Source organism: Oncorhynchus keta, chromosome 34 (assembly GCF_023373465.1).
Source record: "Oncorhynchus keta strain PuntledgeMale-10-30-2019 chromosome 34, Oket_V2, whole genome shotgun sequence".
NCBI lineage: Eukaryota > Metazoa > Chordata > Actinopteri > Salmoniformes > Salmonidae > Oncorhynchus > Oncorhynchus keta.
In genome coordinates, this window is record NC_068454.1 from 69094261 (window position 1) to 69115586 (window position 21326).

The 21326-nt window shown below is 46.4% G+C and overlaps 1 protein-coding gene across 2 annotated transcripts in view; it reads right to left on the bottom strand.

The window, feature by feature from the left end:
* The window catches only part of LOC118367751 (cyclin-dependent kinase 14), a 228098-nt gene that overhangs the window by 119984 nt on the left and 86788 nt on the right, over positions 1 to 21326 (bottom strand). For both annotated transcript variants that reach the window (XM_052494578.1, XM_052494579.1), the window contains 3 exons: positions 14450 to 14573; positions 2731 to 2851; positions 665 to 758 (listed from right to left, as the gene is read on the bottom strand). In XM_052494578.1, the coding sequence (XP_052350538.1) occupies positions 665 to 758; positions 2731 to 2851; positions 14450 to 14573 (339 nt within the window). The remainder of the gene's footprint in view (positions 1 to 664; positions 759 to 2730; positions 2852 to 14449; positions 14574 to 21326) is intronic.

Consider the following 21326-nt stretch of genomic DNA (forward strand, 5'->3'; position numbering starts at 1 on the left):
TGGTCACCTCAGTATACCCAATGCTTATTTATAAAACCCTCTTAGGCCTCACTCCCCCTATCTACTGCAGGCCTCATCCTCCACATACAACACCTGTTTTGCCAGTCACATTCTGTTAAAGGTCTCCAAAGCACACACCTCCCTGGGTCGCTCCTCTTTTCAGTTTCCTGCAGTTAGTGACTGGAACGAGTTGAAAAAAGCACTCAAACTGGACGGTTTTATCTCCATCTCTTCATTCAAAGACTCAATCATGGAGACTCTTACTGACAGTTGTGGCTGCTTCGCATGATGTATTCTTGTCTCTACCTTCTTGCCCTTTGTGGAGTTGGCTGTGCCCAATAATGTTTGTACCATGTTTTGTGCTGCTACCATGTTGTGCTGCTGCCATGTTGTGTTGCTACCGTGTTGTTGTCATGTGTTGCTGCCATGATGTGTTGTTGTCTTATGTCTCTCTTTATGTAGTGTTGTGGTGCCTCTTGTTGTGATGTGTGTTTTAGCCTATATTTTTTATTTTCAATCCCAGCCCCAATCCTGGCAGGAGGCCTTTTGCCTTTTGGTAGGCCGTCATTGTAAATACGAATTTGTTCTTAACTGACTTGCCTAGTTAAATAAAGGTTAAATAAATGAAAAAGTGCTCAAACACACAAACACACAGCTGACTCACCAGGAATATCCTTTCCAGCTGATCCTGGATGTCCTTCATCCCAGGGAAAGCTGCCACTCCTTGGATCATCTCGATGAAGATGCAGCCCACACCCCTGGGGAGACACAGACAGCATCCTCATTAGAGACAGCCAGACAGCATCCTCATTAGGGACAGACAGACAGCATCCACATTAGAGACAGACAGACAGCATCCACATTAGAGACACGCAGACAGCATCCACATTAGAGACACAGACAGTATCCCCATTAGAGACATACAGACAGCATCCCCATTAGAGACACACATACAGCATCCCTATTAGAGCACACAGACAGCATCAACAGAGTTGGAGAGCTCCAGAACCATCAGCAGTAAACATTTGAACCCCTCTATGAAGAATACTAGCCTCTTCAACTACAATTCATCATGATTGAATCTATAGTGTACTCAAATGGCTTTGTAGAAGAGCACAGTATATTTTGAAAGGCAAATGGTTCACTCTTAGGGAATATCTTAATTTCCATCTAAATCTATGGTGGATGTCTTGATTTACTAGAGGATTCAGCTTCAGTAACGTGTTTGTTCAGAAGACTAACTCTGTGTGGCATCTGAGGTGGCGATGGTTGGATAATGGGATGCCCAGTGGAGAGAGAAGGAGAGCGGGATGGAGAAAGAGAGGTGGCCAGTTATGGAGAGTGGTGTGTATGTGTGTGTAGGTTTAAACAGGTGTCAGAGCCCATTTGTCAGAGAACTATTGTTTCCTGACAGATTCACTTTCTGGCCCAGTGCACACAACTCACTCCCTCTTTTCCTCCATCTCTGCATGACCCAGCAACGGTTGAGCAGTCACACAGATGATACAGAAAGATGAATGAATAGAAATAGAGAGGGAGAGAGAGAGAGGGAGACAAGCACCAGCATAATTTTCATCCCCCTTAACACACCACACACCTTAATTCCTTTTTGAAAACTTCACCCGTCTCCATAGCGTACCTATAGACCAGCAAGAGCCCTATACATTTCTACAAGTCCAATGGATAGAAGTAGGTGCTGGATTGAACAATACATTTTCATCAGCAAACTGTTCAGATATTTCTTAGATCTTTATATAGAGACTGGTGTTTAATCAGATACAGAGGTTAAGCTTGGCAGGGAGAGGGATATAAACCTGCTAATAACAGTGTGAAAACGACAGGGATTCAACCACTTCCTCTCACACCTCTCTCTGTCTGTCTGGCGGGGCTGTCTGTCATTGTCCACAGTGTCAGCTTGACTGACAGGTGCCTGGTGAAACGACAGGCTCACTGAGGCGATAACAGACATACAAATAGACAAGAGGAAGAATCCCTGTTCTGTTCCACCCTTTTCTTCCCTTTCCTCCTGTCTTCCAGATGATCTGATCCTTTAACCTTTTAGTGGTTTGACGGATATGGGACAGACTTACCCAAACCAGTGACCCAGCACTGAGCACACTGCGGTCGATGTGAACGCTGCCTGTTCATGGAACACTGCTTTCTAAGTGACGGTATAGGTCTTTCTATGTTGAGTGGCTCCAGTCTCGGTGGAGTGGAAAGGTGCCCTAAGGATTTGCCCACCTGCTCTACTGCCAACCTAACCCCCTGCCTCTCCCTCTCCCCCACTATGCTTGAATTGCCCGCGGTGGGATGCAGCTCGGGTCCTTGGAAAGGGGCGTACCCGAGGACTGCCTGTCCAGATCGATGTGGTCACGGTTCAATTCACAGCCTGGACGGCAGTTCTGAAAGACCCCTGTCCATATACTGACTAAAGCTGTCTGTCTGTCGCCATAGGAAGGCCTCTATCTGTCCATGTCCACAGTAAATTCCCCTGTCTGTCCATACTGAGCCTCAGTCAGACCAGGTCTCCCAGCTTCTCATCAACCCCAGATAGAGACATGGCCAGGTCTCGACCTCTCCTCCCTATGGAACACATTCACACAGCTGTCTGTGGCTCTCTGTGGGGTTCACAACTCATCTGACCTAGAGGAGGAAGTATTCTCCCTGTTGTGGAGAGGGATGTGGCAAGAGGTAGGGGGTCAGGGGTTAAAGGTCAGTGGTACTACCCACCACATGTCCAGGCAGGTGGAGTAGTCTGTGGATCCCAGGAGGACATCAGGGGGGCGGTACCAAAGGGTCACCACCTCATTGGAGTAGGTGTGGCTGGGGACTGACTTAGCCCGTGCCAGACCTGCAGGAGAGAACACACACACGCTGTAAGGAACTAGTGGGAACAGAAACATAATATGTTAACTGTATCATTGAATGCCCTCCACTGAGGCTCCATAAGATGAGAGAAAAGCTGGTGCAAAGCAGAGCAGGTCTTGCCTGAGGTGCTCTTTGACATGGACCCTGGGTACCAACAGGATCAGGGCTATCAGAATACCAATCAGACATACTCAAAGCTACAACAGACCATCTCCATACACTACATCTAACATCAAGGTCACCGCTCCCTAAACTGATACAGTATTGTGAAGTAAGAGTGTGTGTGTGTGTGTGTGTGTGTGTGTGTGTGTGTGTGTGTGTGTGTGTGTGTGTGTGTGTGTGTGTGTGTGTGTGTGTGTGTGTGTGTGTGTGTGTGTGTGTGTGTGTGTGTGTGTGTGTGTGTGTGTGTGTGTGTGTGTGTGTGTGTGTGTGTGTGTGTGCGTGTGTGTGTGTGTGCTGCAGAGCCAGCTAGTTTTAATGAGTCTGGTGGCATTTAGCTAGCTGTCCTCCCAGGTGGTGAGACTGGTTCATTATAGCATTTAGCTTAAACAGCCAAGACTTCCTCCCCCTTTTGCCAGCCCCCTGTGTGTGTGTGAGGGCAGGGTGATGCAGGGCAGGGAGTAGTTAACATGTCCCTATGCCAGAACAGACCCAGGCTTCCAGGAGAGAGGGAGGTTGAGCCAGGCTTCCTCACAGTCTAACACTATAATTTACAGACTAATCTGACCTGTAAACAATAGGCTGTGTCACAGAGAGGAGAGACCAATATCCCAGACACACTGAGAGCCTATCATTTACACTGCGGGTGCTGTGGGGTGTGTGTAGGGGGACTGGGAGGTTAACGCAGGGCAGGAGCAGGGAGAAGAGATCTAATCATCATAAAAAGGCCAGAATAATAGACTGAATGGGTAGTTACAGTATATGGGTTGTCTGGCTGTTGGTTCATCTGAATGATAGAGAGATGGAGAGAGAAAGACAGGGAGGGAAGGTAGATAGAGGAGAGGGATGGAAAGAGAAAGGCAGGGAGGGAAGGTAGAGGAAGGAGAGAGATGGAAAGAGAAAGACAGGGAGGGAAGGTAGATGGAGGAGGGGGATGGAAAGAGAAAGGCAGGGAGGGAAGGTAGAGGAAGGAGAGAGATGGAAAGAGAAAGACAGGGAGGGAAAGTAGATGGAGGAGTGAGATGGAAAGAGAAAGACAGGGAGGGAAGGTGGAGGAAGGAGAGGGATGGAAAGAGAAAGACAGAGAGGGAAGGTAGAGGAAGGAGAGGGATGGAAAGAGAAAGATAGTGAGGGAAGGTAGATGGAGGAGAGGGGTGGAAAGAGAAAGAAAGGGAGGGAAGGTAGAGGAAGGAGAGAGATGGAAAGAGAAAGGCAGGGAGGGAAAGTAGAGGAAGGAGAGAGATGGAAAGAGAAAGACAGGGAGGGAAGGTAGAGGAAGGAGAGAGATGGAAAGAGAGACAGGGAGGGAAGGTAGAGGAAGGAGAGGGATGGAAAGAGAAAGATGGAGGGAGGGAAGGAGAGGGATGGAAAGTGAGAGACAGGGAGGGAAGGTAGAGGAAGGAGAGGGATGGAAAGAGAAAGATGGAGGGAAGGTAGAGGAAGGAGAGGGATGGAAAGTGAAAGACAGGGAGGGAAGGTAGAGGAAGGAGAGGGATGGAAAGAGAAAGACAGGGAGGGAAGGTAGAGGAAGGAGAGGGATGGAAAGAGAAAGACAGAGAGGGAAGGTAGAGGAAGGAGAGGGATGGAAAGAGAAAGACAGTGAGGGAAGGTAGATGGAGGAGAGGGGTGGAAAGAGAAAGAAAGGGAGGGAAGGTAGAGGAAGGAGAGAGATGGAAAGAGAAAGGCAGGGAGGGAAAGTAGAGGAAGGAGAGAGATGGAAAGAGAAAGACAGGGAGGGAAGGTAGAGGAAGGAGAGAGATGGAAAGAGAAAGACAGGGAGGGAAGGTAGAGGAAGGAGAGGGATGGAAAGAGAAAGACGGAGGGAAGGTAGAGGAAGGAGAGGGATGGAAAGAGAAAGACAGGGAGGGAAGGTAGAGGAAGGAGAGGGATGGAAAGAGAAAGACAGGGAGGGAAGGTAGATGGAGGAGAGGGATGGAAAGAGAAAGACAGGGAGGGAAGGTAGATGGAGGAGAGGGATGGAAAGAGAAAGACAGGGAGGGAAGGTAGATGGAGGAGAGAGATGGAAAGAGAAAGACAGGGAGGGAAGGTAGATGGAGGAGAGAGATGGAGAGAGAAAGGCAGGGAGGGAAGGTAGATGGGATGGAGGGGGAAAGGCAGGGAGGGAAGGTAGAGGAAGGAGAGGGATGGAAAGAGAAAGACAGGGAGGGAAGGTAGAGGAAGGAAAGGGATGGAGGGAGAAAGGCAGGGAGGGAAGGTAGGGGAAGGAAAGGGACGGAGGGAGAAAGGCAGGGAGGGAAGGTAGAGGGAGGAAAGGGACGGAGGGAGAAAGGCAGGGAGGGAAGGTAGATGGAGGAGAGGGATGTAGGGAGAAAGGCAGGGAGGGAAGGTAGGGGAAGGAAAGGGACGGAGGGAGAAAGGCAGGGAGGGAAGGTAGGGGAAGGAAAGGGACGGAGGGAGAAAGGCAGGGAGGGAAGGTAGAGGGAGGAAAGGGACGGAGGGAGAAAAGCAGGGAGGGAAGGTAGGGGAAGGAAAGGGATGTAGGGAGAAAGGCAGGGAGGGAAGGTAGAGGGAGGAAAGGGATGGAGGGAGAAAGAGAGGGAGTGATAGGAAATAGTGGGGGTGTGTACTGTATTTACACTCCATGACCTAGATGATTGGATTCCCTCTCCTCCACTCCTCCAGTGTTGTCACCACGGTAACAGCACGAAACAGGTGGATGGACACATTGCTCTTTCTATAAAATGGTGACTGCCCGGTGGCCCTGACATTCTACATCAGAGCACACCTGAGAGACCTACTGCAGCGAGAGGCTCCATTTCAAAAGGCCTTCACACACATGCACCAACTTTCATACCTTCAAACACTGACACTCCTGGCATTGAGACAACAGTTTCACACTATACAACCGGTGTGGCTCCTGGCTGGCCTTCCATTCCAGGTCGCCCCGGAATGAAGGTCACACACCCACGTATACGCACGCACGCACGCATGTACGCACGCACGCACGCACGCACGCACGCACACACACACACACACACACACACACACACACACACACACACACACACACACACACACACACACACACACACACACACACACACACACACACACACACACACACACACACACACACACACACACACACACACACACACACACACAGGTAGCCCTGGGTGTGAAGTTCAGTAGTGAATTATACATCACACTGTGTCCCCATGGCAACACCAGGGGTCAGAGAACAGAGGCCAGGAGAGGAGGAGGAAGAGAAGAGGGTGTTGAAGAAGAATACAGCCAGAGAGGAGACTGAAATAGACTCCATATCCCCCCTGGGACAAACAACTCAAGCCTTCTTTTGAAGTTCACTCTGAAGTCAAATGACTTTCAGATATCTCTGTGGAGCCTCCTCCTCATCTTCCTCGTCTTCCTCCTCCTCACTCCCCACCTCCTCGGCTGCTGTGTCTAAAGCTACAATAAATCCATGGGGAGAAAGAAACAAGATATACCAAACAAATTATTTAAAAAACACAAAAAAACAGCATTCATCATTACAAAAAACACTAAAAAACAATCTTGCAGATGCTGCAAATGCACAATTTGTTTCCGTCATGAAATGTGTAGCCAGAATAGAAAACAGGTTAAATTAAATAATGTGTCACTCCTCTCCTGCATCACCCCGGTCTAATATATCATGATGAATGTCTGATTGTGTGATTTGTAATAATACCCCCTGCTCATATCTCAAATATATATATAACAAAACTAGATATAAAATGGCTTTAAAATATTATATAATGCTTTGGAAGTAATTTTGCATACTTGCACGGGTTTCTGGTGGCAATAACTGATTGTGTGCGCTTGGCAGGTAATTTATGTCTGGTCTGATAGAATCTGGGTAATGTGTGACGTGTGTGTGCGTGCTGGTGTGTGTGTGTCAACATGGCGTTGGCATGCATACTGCTATTGCTTCTTCATGGTCTGGGATCAAGACATTAACATTTTGATTCCCCTTTGCTTATCAAACACACACACACACATATGCACACATACACACTCAAACAAGCAAAACTAGTATTTAGGATCAGAAAAATGTTTTATTCCCTCTGCTAAGAAAATCCCATGAGAGACAGTTGGCTCACATGCTGAATTAATTAATCCATCCAAACATGGGCTTTTCAACTTCTTGTGATTCTCCCCACTTCTCCTCTCATATACAGTAGTAATAATTAAAGGCATGTGGTGGATCACCTGCCAACTGCCTCTCTGTCTGTCTATCACAGCCTGTCTCTCTGTCTGTCTATCACAGCCTGTCTCTCTGTCACAGCCTGCCTCTCTGTCTGTCTATCACAGCCTGTCTCTCTGTATGTCTATCACAGCCTGTCTCTCTGTCACAGCCTGCCTCTCTGTCTGTCTATCACAGCCTGTCTCTCTGTATGTCTATCACAGCCTGTCTCTCTGTCTGTCTATCACAGCCTGTCTCTCTGTCACAGCCTGCCTCTCTGTCTGTCTATCACAGCCTGTCTCTCTGTATGTCTATCACAGCCTGTCTCTCTGTCACAGCCTGCCTCTCTGTCTGTCTATCACAGCCTGTCTCTCTGTTTGTCTATCACAGCCTGTCTCTCTGTCTGTCTATCACAGCCTGTCTCTCTGTCACAGCCTGCCTCTCTGTCTGTCTATCACAGCCTGTCTCTCTGTCTGTCTATCACAGCCTGTCTCTCTGTCTGTCTATCACAGCCTGGCTCTCTGTCTGTCTATCACAGCCTGTCTCTCTGTCTGTCTATCACAGCCTGTCTCTCTGTATGTCTATCACAGCCTGTCTCTCTGTCACAGCCTGCCTCTCTGTCTGTCTATCACAGCCTGTCTCTCTGTCTGTCTATCACAGCCTGTCTCTCTGTCTGTCTATCACAGCCTGTCTCTCTGTCTGTCTATCACAGCCTGTCTCTATGTCTGTCTATCACATCCTGTCTCTCTGTCTGTCTATCACAGCCTGTCTCTCTGTCTGTCTATCACAGCCTGTCTCTCTGTCTGTCTATCACAGACTGCCTCTCTGTCTGTCTATCACAGCCTGCCTCTCTGTCTGTCTATCACAGCCTGTCTCTCTGTCTGTCTATCACAGCCTGTCTCTCTGTCTGTCTATCACAGCCTGCCTCTCTGTCTGTCTATCACAGCCTGCCTCTCTGTCTGTCTATCACAGCCTGCCTCTCTGTCTGTCTATCACAGCCTGTCTCTCTCTGTCTGTCTATCACAGCCTGTCTCTCTGTCTGTCTATCACAGCCTGCCTCTCTGTCTGTCTATCACAGCCTGTCTCTCTGTCTGTCTATCACAGCCTGTCTCTCTGTATGTCTATCACAGCCTGTCTCTCTGTCTGTCTATCACAGCCTGTCTCTCTGTATGTCTATCACAGCCTGTCTCTCTGTCTGTCTATCACAGCCTGTCTCTCTGTCTGTCTATCACAGCCTGTCTCTCTGTCTGTCTATCACAGCCTGTCTCTCTGTCTGTCTATCACAGCCTGTCTCTCTGTCTGTCTATCACAGCCTGTCTCTCTGTCTGTCTATCACAGCCTGTCTCTCTGTCTGTCTATCACAGCCTGTCTCTCTGTCTGTCTATCACAGCCTGCCTCTCTGTCTGTCTATCACAGCCTGTCTCTCTGTCTGTCTATCACAGCCTGTCTCTCTGTATGTCTATCACAGACTGCCTCTCTGTCTGTCTATCACAGCCTGTCTCTCTGTCTGTCTATCACAGCCTGTCTCTCTGTCTGTCTATCACAGCCTGTCTCTCTGTCTGTCTATCACAGCCTGTCTCTCTGTATGTCTATCACAGCCTGTCTCTCTGTATGTCTATCACAGCCCATTTCACCACACTAAGTAATCCCCAATGAGATAGGCAGCAAACAGCACACATCCCAGTCAAGTCATTCCCTGCACACACAACCACACACACACACACACACACACACACACACACACACACACACACACACACACACACACACACACACACACACACACACACACACACACACACACACACACACACACACGCACGCACACACACACGCACACACGCACACACACAAACACTCCCTGTAGGGCCTGTGCGTCTAGGTGTAGCTAACAGCACACAGGGGATGTCCTGGTGCTCCATGAGGATTCCTCTGACGTTCCAACCAGAGTCCTGCATCTCCATTGTCACATTGCTGCACTCTCCACAGATCATTATCCTCACCAGCTGTCTTCAAACTATATCACTACAACACACCCGCGCACACACACCAATCCCAACGCTCCGAGGGACTCGAATCGAATCCCTAGGGAAGAAACAAAACAGTGCCCTCCAGCACACACACACACACACACACACACACACACACACACACACACACACACACACACACACACACAAAACCTGACAAGGGAGGGAGGAAGATAAGTGTATTTTTGTGGATACAGTATAGAACAAGTGACATCATCACTGCAATGTACTGTATCTATTGGTGGATTGTTAAACCAATGGCTGGATACATGTAGGTATTTGGATAGGTATTTGCAAGATGATTGTAATTTGCAGCATTGTTTTCAGGGTACCTAGGGGAAATGTGTTGGTTCTGTTTCACTACAAGCTCAGCACAGAACATGTTGATAGTCTTATAATACCTCCCACAGTAGCCTGCGTCTGTTTCAAAGTGAGGCCTCCATCCAGCCAGACATAATAAAGTGTGATTGTGGAGGAAATGGAGGGAATGGTCTTTGTGACGCTCCTACACACAGCAGGGCAGAGAACAAAGACAATCAGAGAGAGAGAGAGAGGAGAGCCCCACTTTCCATTTCTGCTGCCATACAATGGATACAATTAGCAGAGATGGAGTTGGCCCCGGGCCCATTGACTGGAGCAGGATTAGAGAGGAGAGAGACACCGCTCTGAGGAGAGAGAAGGGAGAGGACTCTCATAGTATACACACTGAGATATCAAATCAAATTTTATTGGTCACATACACATGGTTAGCAGATGTTAATGCAAGTGTAGCGAAACGCTTGTCCTTCTAGTTCCGACAGTGCAGTTATATCTTACAAGTCATCTAACAAATTCACAACGACTACATTATACACACAATGTAAGGGGATTAATAAGAATATGTACATATAAATATATGGATACGCAATGGCCGTGCGGCATAGGCAAGATGCAATAGATGGTATAAAATACAGTATATACAGTACATATGAGATGAGTAATATAGGATATGTAAACATTATTAAAGTGCCATTATTTAAAGTGACTTGTGATACCTTTATTAAATCAATTTATTAAAGTGGCCAGGGATTTGAGTCTGTATGTTGGCAGCAGCCTCTCTATGTTAGCGATGGCTGTTTAACAGTCTGATGGCCTTGAGATAGAAGCTGTTTTTCAGTCTCTCGTTCCCAGCTTTGATGCACCTGTACTGACCTCTCCTTCTGGATGATAGCTGGGTGAACATGCAGTGGCCCAGGTGGTTGTTGACCTTGATGATCTTTTTGGCCTTCCTGTGACATCAGGTGTTCTAGGTGTCCTGGAGGGCTGGTAGTTTGCCCCCGGTGATGCGTTGTGCAGACCGCACTATCCTCTGGAGAGCTTTGCGGTTGACGGTGGTGCAGTTGCCGTACCAGGTGGTGATACAGCTTGACAGGTTGCTCTCAATTGTGCATCTGTAAAAGTTTGTGAGGGTTTTAGGTGGCAAGCCAAATTTCTTTAGCCTCCTGAGGTTGAAGAGGCACTGCTACATCGATGTTATTGTCTAAGGCTATGCGGAACATATCCCAGTCCACTTAATTGAAGCAGCCTTGAAGCGGGGAATCTGATTGGTCAGACCAGCAGTGTCTTGACCTAAGCATGAGCTCTTCCTATTTTAGTTTCTGCCTATAGGAGGGGAGCAACAAGATGGAGTCATGGTCAGATTTGCCAAAGGGAGGGCAGGGGAGGGCCTTGTATGCAGCGCGGAATTTATAGTATTAGTGGTCCAGTGTTTTGCTCGAGCGGGTACAATAATCAATTTGCTGGTAGAATTTAGGTAGCCTTGTTCTCAAAATAGCTTTCTTAAAATCCCCAGCTACAATATACGCAGCCTCAGGATATATGGTTTCCAGTTTACATAGAGTCCAGTGAAGTTCTTTCAGGGCCGTCGAGGTATCTGCTTGTGGGAACATACACAGCTGTGACAATAATCGAAGAGAATTCTCTTGGGAGATAATGCGGTTAGCATTTGATTGTAAGGAATTTTAGGTCAGGTGAACAAAAGGGCTTGAGTTCCTGCATTTTGTTATGATTACACAATGAGTCGTTAATAATGAGGCATACACCCCTGCCCTTCTTCTTACCAGAGAGATGTTTTTTTCTGTCAGCGCAACGCATGAAGAGACCCGGTGGCTGAACTGACAACATATCCCGAGAGAGCCATGTTTCCGTGAAACAGAGAATTTTACACCTTGTTGTCTAGAGACTGGAAGTAACATGCTCGGAAGCGGTGGATGGTGTGCTCGCCTTCTAACCAGGAGGTCGCTCCGTCTGCCTCTCCTGTGGCGACGACGTTGTTTTGGGTCGGCCTCTGGGATTAGAACCAATGTCCAGGGTGGAGGTCCGAATAAAGGTTCCACATCAGGAAAGTCGTAATTCCTGGTCATAATGTTGGTAAGTTGACATCGCTTTTATATCCAATAGTTCTTCCCGGCTGTATGTAATAACCCTTAAGATGAAGATTTTCTGAGATAACAAAGTAAGAAATAATACCAAAAAAAAAGAAAATACTGCATAGTTTCCTAAGGAAGTGAAGCGAGGCGACCATCTCTGCCGGCGCCATCTTGCATCATATCCACAGCTGTATGACGGGGAAGGATCCACGCCACACGAGACACACCCGGTTGAGAGATTGTAGACACACACACACACACACAGACACACAGATAGACACAAACACACACACAGACACACACTTATGTACGGGAGCACACACATACAAATGAGCGTACACATACAGATGAGCATACACATACAGATGAGCATACACATACAGATGAGCATACACATACAGATGAGCATACACATACAGATGAGCATACACATACAGATGAGCATACACATACAGATGAGCATACACATACAGATGATTGTACACACATACAGATGAGCATACACATACAGATGAGCATACACATACAGATGAGCATACACATACAGATGAGCACACACATACAGATGAGCATACACATACAGATGAGCATACACATACAGATGAGCACACACATACAGATGAGCATACACATACAGATGAGCATACACATACATAGATGAGCACATACAGATGAGCATACACATACAGATGAGCACATACACATACAGATGAGCATACACATACAGATGAGCATACACATACAGATGAGCATACACATACAGATGAGCATACACATACAGATGAGCATACACATACAGATGAGCATACACATACAGATGAGCACACACATACAGATGAGCACACACATACAGATGAGCATACACATACAGATGAGCATACACATACAGATGAGCACACACATACAGATGAGCACACACATACAGATGAGCACACATACAGATGAGCATACACATACAGATGAGCATACACATACAGATGAGCATACACATACAGATGAGCATACACATACAGATGAGCACACACATACAGATGAGCATACACATACAGATGAGCATACACATACAGATGAGCATACACATACAGATGAGCATACACATACAGATGAGCATACACATACAGATGAGCATACACATACAGATGAGCATACACATACAGATGAGCATACACATACAGATGAGCACACACATACAGATGAGCATACACATACAGATGAGCACACACATACAGATGAGCACACACATACAGATGAGCACACACATACAGATGAGCACACACATACAGATGAGCATACACATACAGATGAGCATACACATACAGATGAGCACACACATACAAATGAGCATACACATACAGATGAGCATACACATACAGATGAGCACACACATACAGATGAGCACACACATACAGATGAGCATACACATACAGATGAGCATACACATACAGATGAGCATACACATACAGATGAGCATACACATACAGATGAGCACACACATACAGATGAGCATACACATACAGATGAGCATACACATACAGATGAGCACACACATACAGATGAGCATACACATACAGATGAGCATACACATACAGATGAGCATACACATACAGATGAGCACACACATACAGATGAGCATACACATACAGATGAGCATACACATACAGATGAGCATACACATACAGATGAGCATACACATACAGATGAGCACACACATACAGATGAGCATACACATACAGATGAGCATACACATACAGATGAGCACACACATACAGATGAGCATACACTTACAGATGAGCATACACATACAGATGAGCATACACATACAGATGAGCACACACATACAGATGAGCATACACATACAGATGAGCATACACATACAGATGAGCACACACATACAGATGAGCATACACAAACAGATGAGCACACACATACAGATGAGCATTCTGGATCAGGTCCAGAAACAAATCAACCAGCAGGGACACAGAACCCATGCCACAGTCAGTCAGCCTTATCTCCCCTCTCTCTCCTCCCCTTGATTCTCTCCAAGCCCCTCAGTCCTCCCCTTATCCCCATTTCCCACTACCTTCTCATCTCCTCTCCCTTCTATCCACCTTCCCATTCCCCAGTACCCTCTGCCTTTCCTTTCAGAACACACACACCTCGCTGCCTACAGCCTCTACTCAGCATCTAAATGAGATCCCCTAGGCTAGGCTGACCGTGTCTATGTGTGTGTGAATCCACAGCAGTATTTCCATGGGATTTCCATTCTTTCTCATTTAGCATGTTGTCCATTATTTTCTAATTGCCTTCCAGTAATATGTCTACTCTACAATGAGGAGGGTTTTACATTATTGATGAAGGTGTCCCCCCTGCCTGGGTGGCTGGAGGGATGGATGGAGAGATGATTTCCTGTGAGGCAGTCTTTGTCTGGTCTGTAGTACCAGTCTGAGCCGGTAGGGAAACCAGTCAAAACGTGTGGGTAGTATTTACAGAGCTGGGCACCATGATAGGAGACTAGCCATATGGTGCTACTGCTTCTGGAGAGGTCTAACACACACACACACACACACACACACACACACACACACACACACACACACACACACACACACACACACACACACACACACACACACACACACACACACACACACACACACACACACACACACACAGAGAGAGAGAGAGGGAAAGAAAGAGAAGGGACAAAGCGAGAGGGAGAAGAGAGAAAGAGAGATAGAGAGAGAGCAAGGAGAGAGAAAGAGTAAAAGAGTGCTAGTCAGACACAAATCAAAGCCACCTACCGAAGTCGGCCAGTTTGAGTTCTCCAGTGTCAGAGATGAGCAGGTTCTGAGGCTTGAGGTCGCGGTGCAGGATATACCTCTGGTGGATGTAGGACAGACCTCTCAGCAACTGGTACAGGAACAACTGATAGACAGAGAGGAGATCCACCGATAATCATTCATCATTAGATGTAACATCTATGAATGATTCAATCATTCAATTCATGGATCATAAGTTCATTAGATTCATGAGAGATTTAATTAGAGTAGGCTAATCAGGAATCATTCAAACAATGTATATCATGTGTCTCCGATGTATTTCCAAGTCACCCACTATGCTGTCTCAATAGAAATATTTCCTTCTAATATTTTTATTTTACATCCTGCTATTTGTCCATCTAGTATCTACACCTCTCTTCTTCTCCATCTCTCTGGCTGATTCATGGCATTGTTTGGACTCATACGTAACAGAGAAAGGCTATCCGGCACCTAGACGAGTCATAACAGCAAGCCATCAGTAGGAGGTGTTAATGTCTTCATTCAGCCTCAACACAACAACAGCCCTGGTATATTAACTTCCACAACTCATTTACACCATTCATTTACACCATTCATTTACACCATTAACTCTATAACGCTTGCACGCACACGCACAAACCCACAACCTCACTCGCACACACTCGTACACACACACACTCACTCCACTCCCTAACGTCAATACTAGCCAATCAACCCAGAACTCCCCTCCCATCTTTTCCTCAGCTTGGACTATTGACCAGTGATCAAATAGATGCCCTCACAATGACCTTCTGATCTCACACATCAATAACAAATAGTGACTGGTTTATTTTGAAGGCTTGAGAGGAAATCAATAAATAAACAATATAAATACAAAATAATAATAAACGTCTGTTCTATTTATGAATATGCCATAATATGTCATAAATATATCACAACAAAGTGGTTTTCAGTTACATTCAAATGTTAACAATGGGAAATGGGTGAGAAAATAAGCATCGACACAAAATAAACTGTGAATAAATGTCCTCATATTTACTATTTTTTCTCTGACAGCACTTGAAAACAACATCAATGTCTATGGACCTTTCAGATCCAGTGGTTGTTGTTCACTTTGCATCAATCAACCAATAATGAATTCTGAATCTGTGAACTGCTGATCCTCCATTTCAACATTCTTATCTTTCATTGCAATTTCTCTTCCCAGCAGCACTAGCAGGGTCTCGGCCAATTAGGCAGAGCGAAAACCATGGAGTCCAATCAGGGATCAGCCCTGTCTGGCATCTGGAGTCACCGGGTCAACAGTTTAGCATTCCTCAACTCGGCAGGCGGGCGATATGCGAAACAACACACAATGCTGGAAATTAGCATGAGAAATGTGTGTTTACTCATGTATAACAAAACACACTCGTCAAAAGGCCCTGCCTCATTAAGTGGGCTAGGCAATCAAAAGGTTACTCATTTATTCACTCCCCTCTCTCTGCAAACGAAACATCAAAACGCTGCTTAAAAATAACTCTTATTGTCGACGACAGGAAAACTGAGAATTCTGTCAAATTAGCATACTATATGGTAGAAAGTAAAGTACAAGAGCAAAGATATTTCAGGTGGACTTCAAATGGTGTTTGATTGGAGTTTAGCTGAGAGCTGGGCTGAGTTGAGTGCTTGTGCTTTTCTAATGCATAACGTATGTGTAAAAGGTTGACATCCCTCTAAAAAAAGGCCTGCTCTATGAAACTCTATTCCACGTGTAGCCCTAGACTGTAGTCACACTCACCAGCCCCAACACGGTCACTATACTAGCAGGACATTTGGCCACGTGACAGACATGACATCTGCTAGATGACTGGTCTCCCCATCTGGCTTAAAATGCTAAAGGCATCACTAGAATTATTTTCTTTTTTTAAAGAGAGAGAGAGAGAGAGAATGAGAGAGAGAGGGGGAGAGAGAATGAGAGAGAATGAGAGAGAATGAGAGAGAGAGAATGAGAGAGAGAGAGAGAGAATGAGAGAGAGAGAGAAGGGGGAAAGAGAAATACAGAGAAAGATAAAGAGAGGTGGTGATACAGAGACAGAGAGAACCAGACAGAGCGAGGGAGTGATCTAGAAGGGCAGAGGAATGAAAAGAAAGTCAGGTAGAGAGAAAGAGAGGAGAGAACAGGGGCAGTGGTGAGAGTGGGATGAAACAGAGGAGGGAGGGGAGGTGAGGGGGTAGAGAGTTTAAGCTGCCTTGCTGGAAAGTCAATAGCAGCCAGCCGCCTGCTCCCCAGAATATCAATAGTGTCACCCCACCTCCTCTCCCCTCTAGGGATTTCCACTGCACAATGGACGGATGATACATAATTATGAGATGGTGAGAGGGATTTTACACACTAACCATGAACAGATAGAAACAACCTCTTCTTATGAGGGTCTAGATATTCCCATCATGAAACAGCTTCACAATGCATTCCCTCATTGGCAATGGACTGCAGTAATTAGTAGACAACAACCCTGGGAATGGGTAGTAACCGTGGGCCGGGGTGTTAGGAACATAATTAATCATTAGTTGTGCTGTATACTAATTGCAGTGCATGTGTGTTATCCCGTATGTGGTTTGAAAATGGCAGATTTTGTCATTGATAAGTGCATAAATTGGAACGCAGTGTCTGTACAGTAACATGCTATACATGACGTCAGAGCTCGGGCTCTCCGCTTCACAGAGCTGTATGGGCTTCGACTGACAGCCGTTATAAACTTGAGCACTGCGTGTGACAAGAAGGTGCCCCCATCCCTCCCGCTAATTGGGCTACTTTTGCACATTAGTTGTTGCCTGAGTGAGGGAAATGCTGTAAATGGAGAGGAGTCGATGTGTTCTGAAAGATGAGACGTTGAGGATTAGAATAAACAAACACTTTGATGTCATACAAGCCAACCACACATCCGTGAGTCCAAATGTGCACTTCACCTTTCCGTATTTGGAAACTCATGTCATTAACAGTATCAACCTACAGTACCAGTCTAAAGTTTGACAACCAGGGCTTTTTCTTTATTTTTAAAGCTGTCATCATGTTTAAGAAGTCATCAACACTTTTTTGGGTACTATGATTCCATGTGTTATTGCAGAGTTTTGATGTCTTCACTATTATTCTACAATGTAGAAAATAGTAAAAATAAAGAAAAAACCCTGGAGTATGTGTGTCCAAACTTCTGACTGGTACTGTATATGATCGCTATGTTTGAGCCACAGTTACATGGATGACATGCCATATACCCTGGATTGTCCTGAACAGAATGAGCCTATGTTTGAGCCACAGTTACAAGGATCACATGAGATATACCCTGGATTGTCCTGAACAGAATGAGCCTATGTTTGATCCACAGTATGAAATAAAAAGTACATTGTTTTCTTTAGGAATGTAGTGGAGTAAAAGTAAAAGTTGTCAAAAATATATATAAATAGTAAAGTAAAGTACAGATACCACAAAAAACAACTTAAGTAGTACTTGAAAGTATTTTTTACTTAAGTACTTTACACCACTGGTGTGGGCTACACACCTCGACTTGAAACTGTTATCATAGCCTTTTCGTATATCTGTGTCACGGCCGTCAAAGGAAGAGAACCAAGGTGCAGCGTTGTTAGCGTACATTTCCTTTTATTTAAGATAAATGTCACCAACAAAACAACAAAAGCCCCACAGGGCTAAGTGCCACAAAGTGATGATCCATGGCAGGAAGCCTCCAGTGATGATCCATGGCAGGAAGCCTCCAGTGATGATCCATGGCAGGAAGCCTCCAGTGATGATCCATGGCAGGAAGCCTCCAGTGATGATCCATGGCAGGAAGCCTCCAGTGATGATCCATGGCACGAAGCCTCCAGTGATGGTCCATGGCACAAAGCCTCCAGTGATGATCTATGGCAGGAAGCCTCCAGTGATGATCCATGGCACGAAGCCTCCAGTGATGATCCATGGCACGAAGCCTCCAGTGATGATCCATGGCACGAAGCCTCCAGTGATGATCCATGGCAGGAAGCCTCCAGTGATGATCCATGGCACGAAGCCTCCAGTGATGGTCCATGGCACAAAGCCTCCAGTGATGATCTATGGCAGGAAGCCTCCAGTGATGATCCATGGCACGAAGCCTCCAGTGATGATCCATGGCAGGAAGCCTCCAGTGATGATCCATGGCACGAAGCCTCCAGTGATGGTCCATGGCACGAAGCCTCCAGTGATGGTCCATGGCACGAAGTCTCCAGTGAGGAGTCATGGAACGAAGACTCCAGCGACGGTCTCCAGTCCGGAGCCTCCAGCGATGGCCTCCAGTCCGGAGCCTCCAGCGACGGCTTCCAGTCCGGAGCCTCCAGCGACGGCCTCCACTCCGGAGCCTCTCCAGCGACGGTCTCCAGTCCGGAGCCTCCAGCGATGGCCTCCAGTCCGGAGCCTCCAGCGATGGCCTCCAGTCCGGAGCCTCCAGCGACGGCTTCCAGTCCGGAGCCTGCAGCGACGGCCTCCACTCCGGAGCCTCCAGGGACGGCCTCCAGTCCGGAGCCTCCAGCGACGGCCTCCAGTCCGGAGCCTCCAGCGACGGTCCCTAGTCCGGGGCCCACAGAGAGGGTCCCCAGTCCGGGGTCGGCGGCAAGGGTCCCCAGTCCGGGGCCCACAGAGAGGGTCCCCAGTCCGGGGTTGGCGGCAAGGGTCGCCACACCAGAGGCGCCACCAAAGCGGGGTGAGCCAGAGGTGGAGCGGGGCCTACGTCCCGCACCAGACCCGCCACCGCGAATAGATGCCCACCCTCCCCTATAGGTTCAGGGGGGTATGGTTCTCAGTCAGGGACAGCTGTCTATCATTGTCTCTTATTGGGAACTATACTTAGGCAGCCCTTTTTCCCACCTGTGATTGTGGGTAGATGTCTTTGTTTGTGGCACATAGCCCTTAAACTTCACGGTTGTTTTGTATTGTTTATTGTTTTGTTGGCGTCATTTCAAATAAAAGGAATATGTACACTCACCACGCTGCTCTTTGGTCCAGTTCTTTCGACGGCCGTAACAATCTGTTGAATGTTGTCTGTTTTATACACCTCTACTTTAACTTTTACATCAGTGTTCAAATGGAAAGGTTAACGCTGTTTGATTTAATGAAAAGATATTGGAAATAAAGTTTAGAGTATAAGATGTGGAAAGTAAAACAGTGGATTTCAACATCTGAGTCCAGATATTAACCGTATCTGCCAGTGAAATAGACTCCAGGCTGGGCTCTATTGTCTGATATTCACATTCATTTACTACAGGATGAGACCATGCATCATATTAACAGCATATAATGGGTTATACACATTTCTTATTCACATTGAATATTTGCACACAAAAACACAGAACAAATGGGAAACATACAGTGGGGAGAACAAGTATTTGATACACTACCAATTTAGCAGGTTTTCCTACTTACAAAGCATGTAGAGGTCTGTACTTTTTATCATAGGTAGTACACTTCAACTGTGAGAGACGGAATTAAAACAACTATCCAGAAAATCACATTGTATGATTTTTAAGTAATTAATTAACATTTTATTGCATGACATAAGTATTTGATACATCAGAAAAGCAGAACTTAATATTTGGTACAGGAACCTTTGTTTGCAATTACAGAGATCATACGTTTCCTGTAGTTCTTGACCAGGTTTGCACACACTGCAGCAGGGAGTTTGGTCCACTCCTCCATACAGACCTTCTCCAGATCCTTCAGGTCTTCAGGTCTATTGGGTTCAGGTCTGGAGACTGGCTAGGCCACTCCAGGACCTTGAGATACTTCTTATGGAGCCACTCCTTAGTTGCCCTAGGTGTGTGTTTTGGGTCGTTGTCATGCTGGAAGACCCAGCCACGACCCATATTCAATGCTCTTACTGAGGGAAGGAGGTTGTTGACCAAGATCTAGCTATACATGGCCCCATCCATCCTCCCCCTCAATATGGTGCAGTCGTACTGTCCCCTTTGCAGAAAAGCATCCCCAAAGAATGATGTTTCCACCTCCATGCTTCACGGTTGGGATGGTGTTCTTGCGGTTGTACTCATCCTTCTTCTTCCTCCAAACACGGCGAGTGGAGTTTAGACCAAAAGGCTCTATTTTTGTCTCATCAGACCACATGACCTTCTCCCATTCCTCCTCTGGATCATCCAGATGGTCACTGGCAAACTTCAGATGGGCCTGGACATGTGCTGGCTTGAGCATGGGGACCTTGCGTGCGCTGCAGGATTTTAATCCATGATGGCGTAGTGTGTTACTAATGGTTTTCTTTGAGACTGTGGTCCCAGCTCTCTTCAGGTCATTGACCAGGTCCTGCCGTGTAGTTCTGGGCTGATCCCTCACCTTCCTCATGATCATTGCACCACGAGGTGAGATCTTGCATGGAGCCCCAGACCGAGGGTGATTGACCATCATCATCTTGAACCTCTTCCATTTTCTAATAATTGCGCCAACCGTTGTTGCCTTCTCACCAAGTTGCTTGCCTATTGTCCTGTAGCCCATTCCAGCCTTGTGCAGGTCTACAATTTTATCCCTGCTGTAATTACACAGTCTTCTGGTCTTGGCCTTAGTGGAGAGGTTGGAGTCTGTTTGATGGAGTGTGTGCACAGGTGTCTTTTATACAGGTAATGAGTTCAAACAGGTGCAGTTAATACAGGTAATGAGTGGAGAACAGGAGGGCTTCTGAAAGAAAAACTAACAGGTCTATGAGAGCTGGATTTCTTACTGGTTGGTAGGTGATCAAATACTTACATCATGCAATAAAATGCAAATTAATTACTTAAAACTCATACAATGTGATTTTCTGGATTTTTGTTTTAGATTCCGCTCTCACAGTTGAAGTGTACCTATGATAAACATTACAGACCTCTACATGCTTTG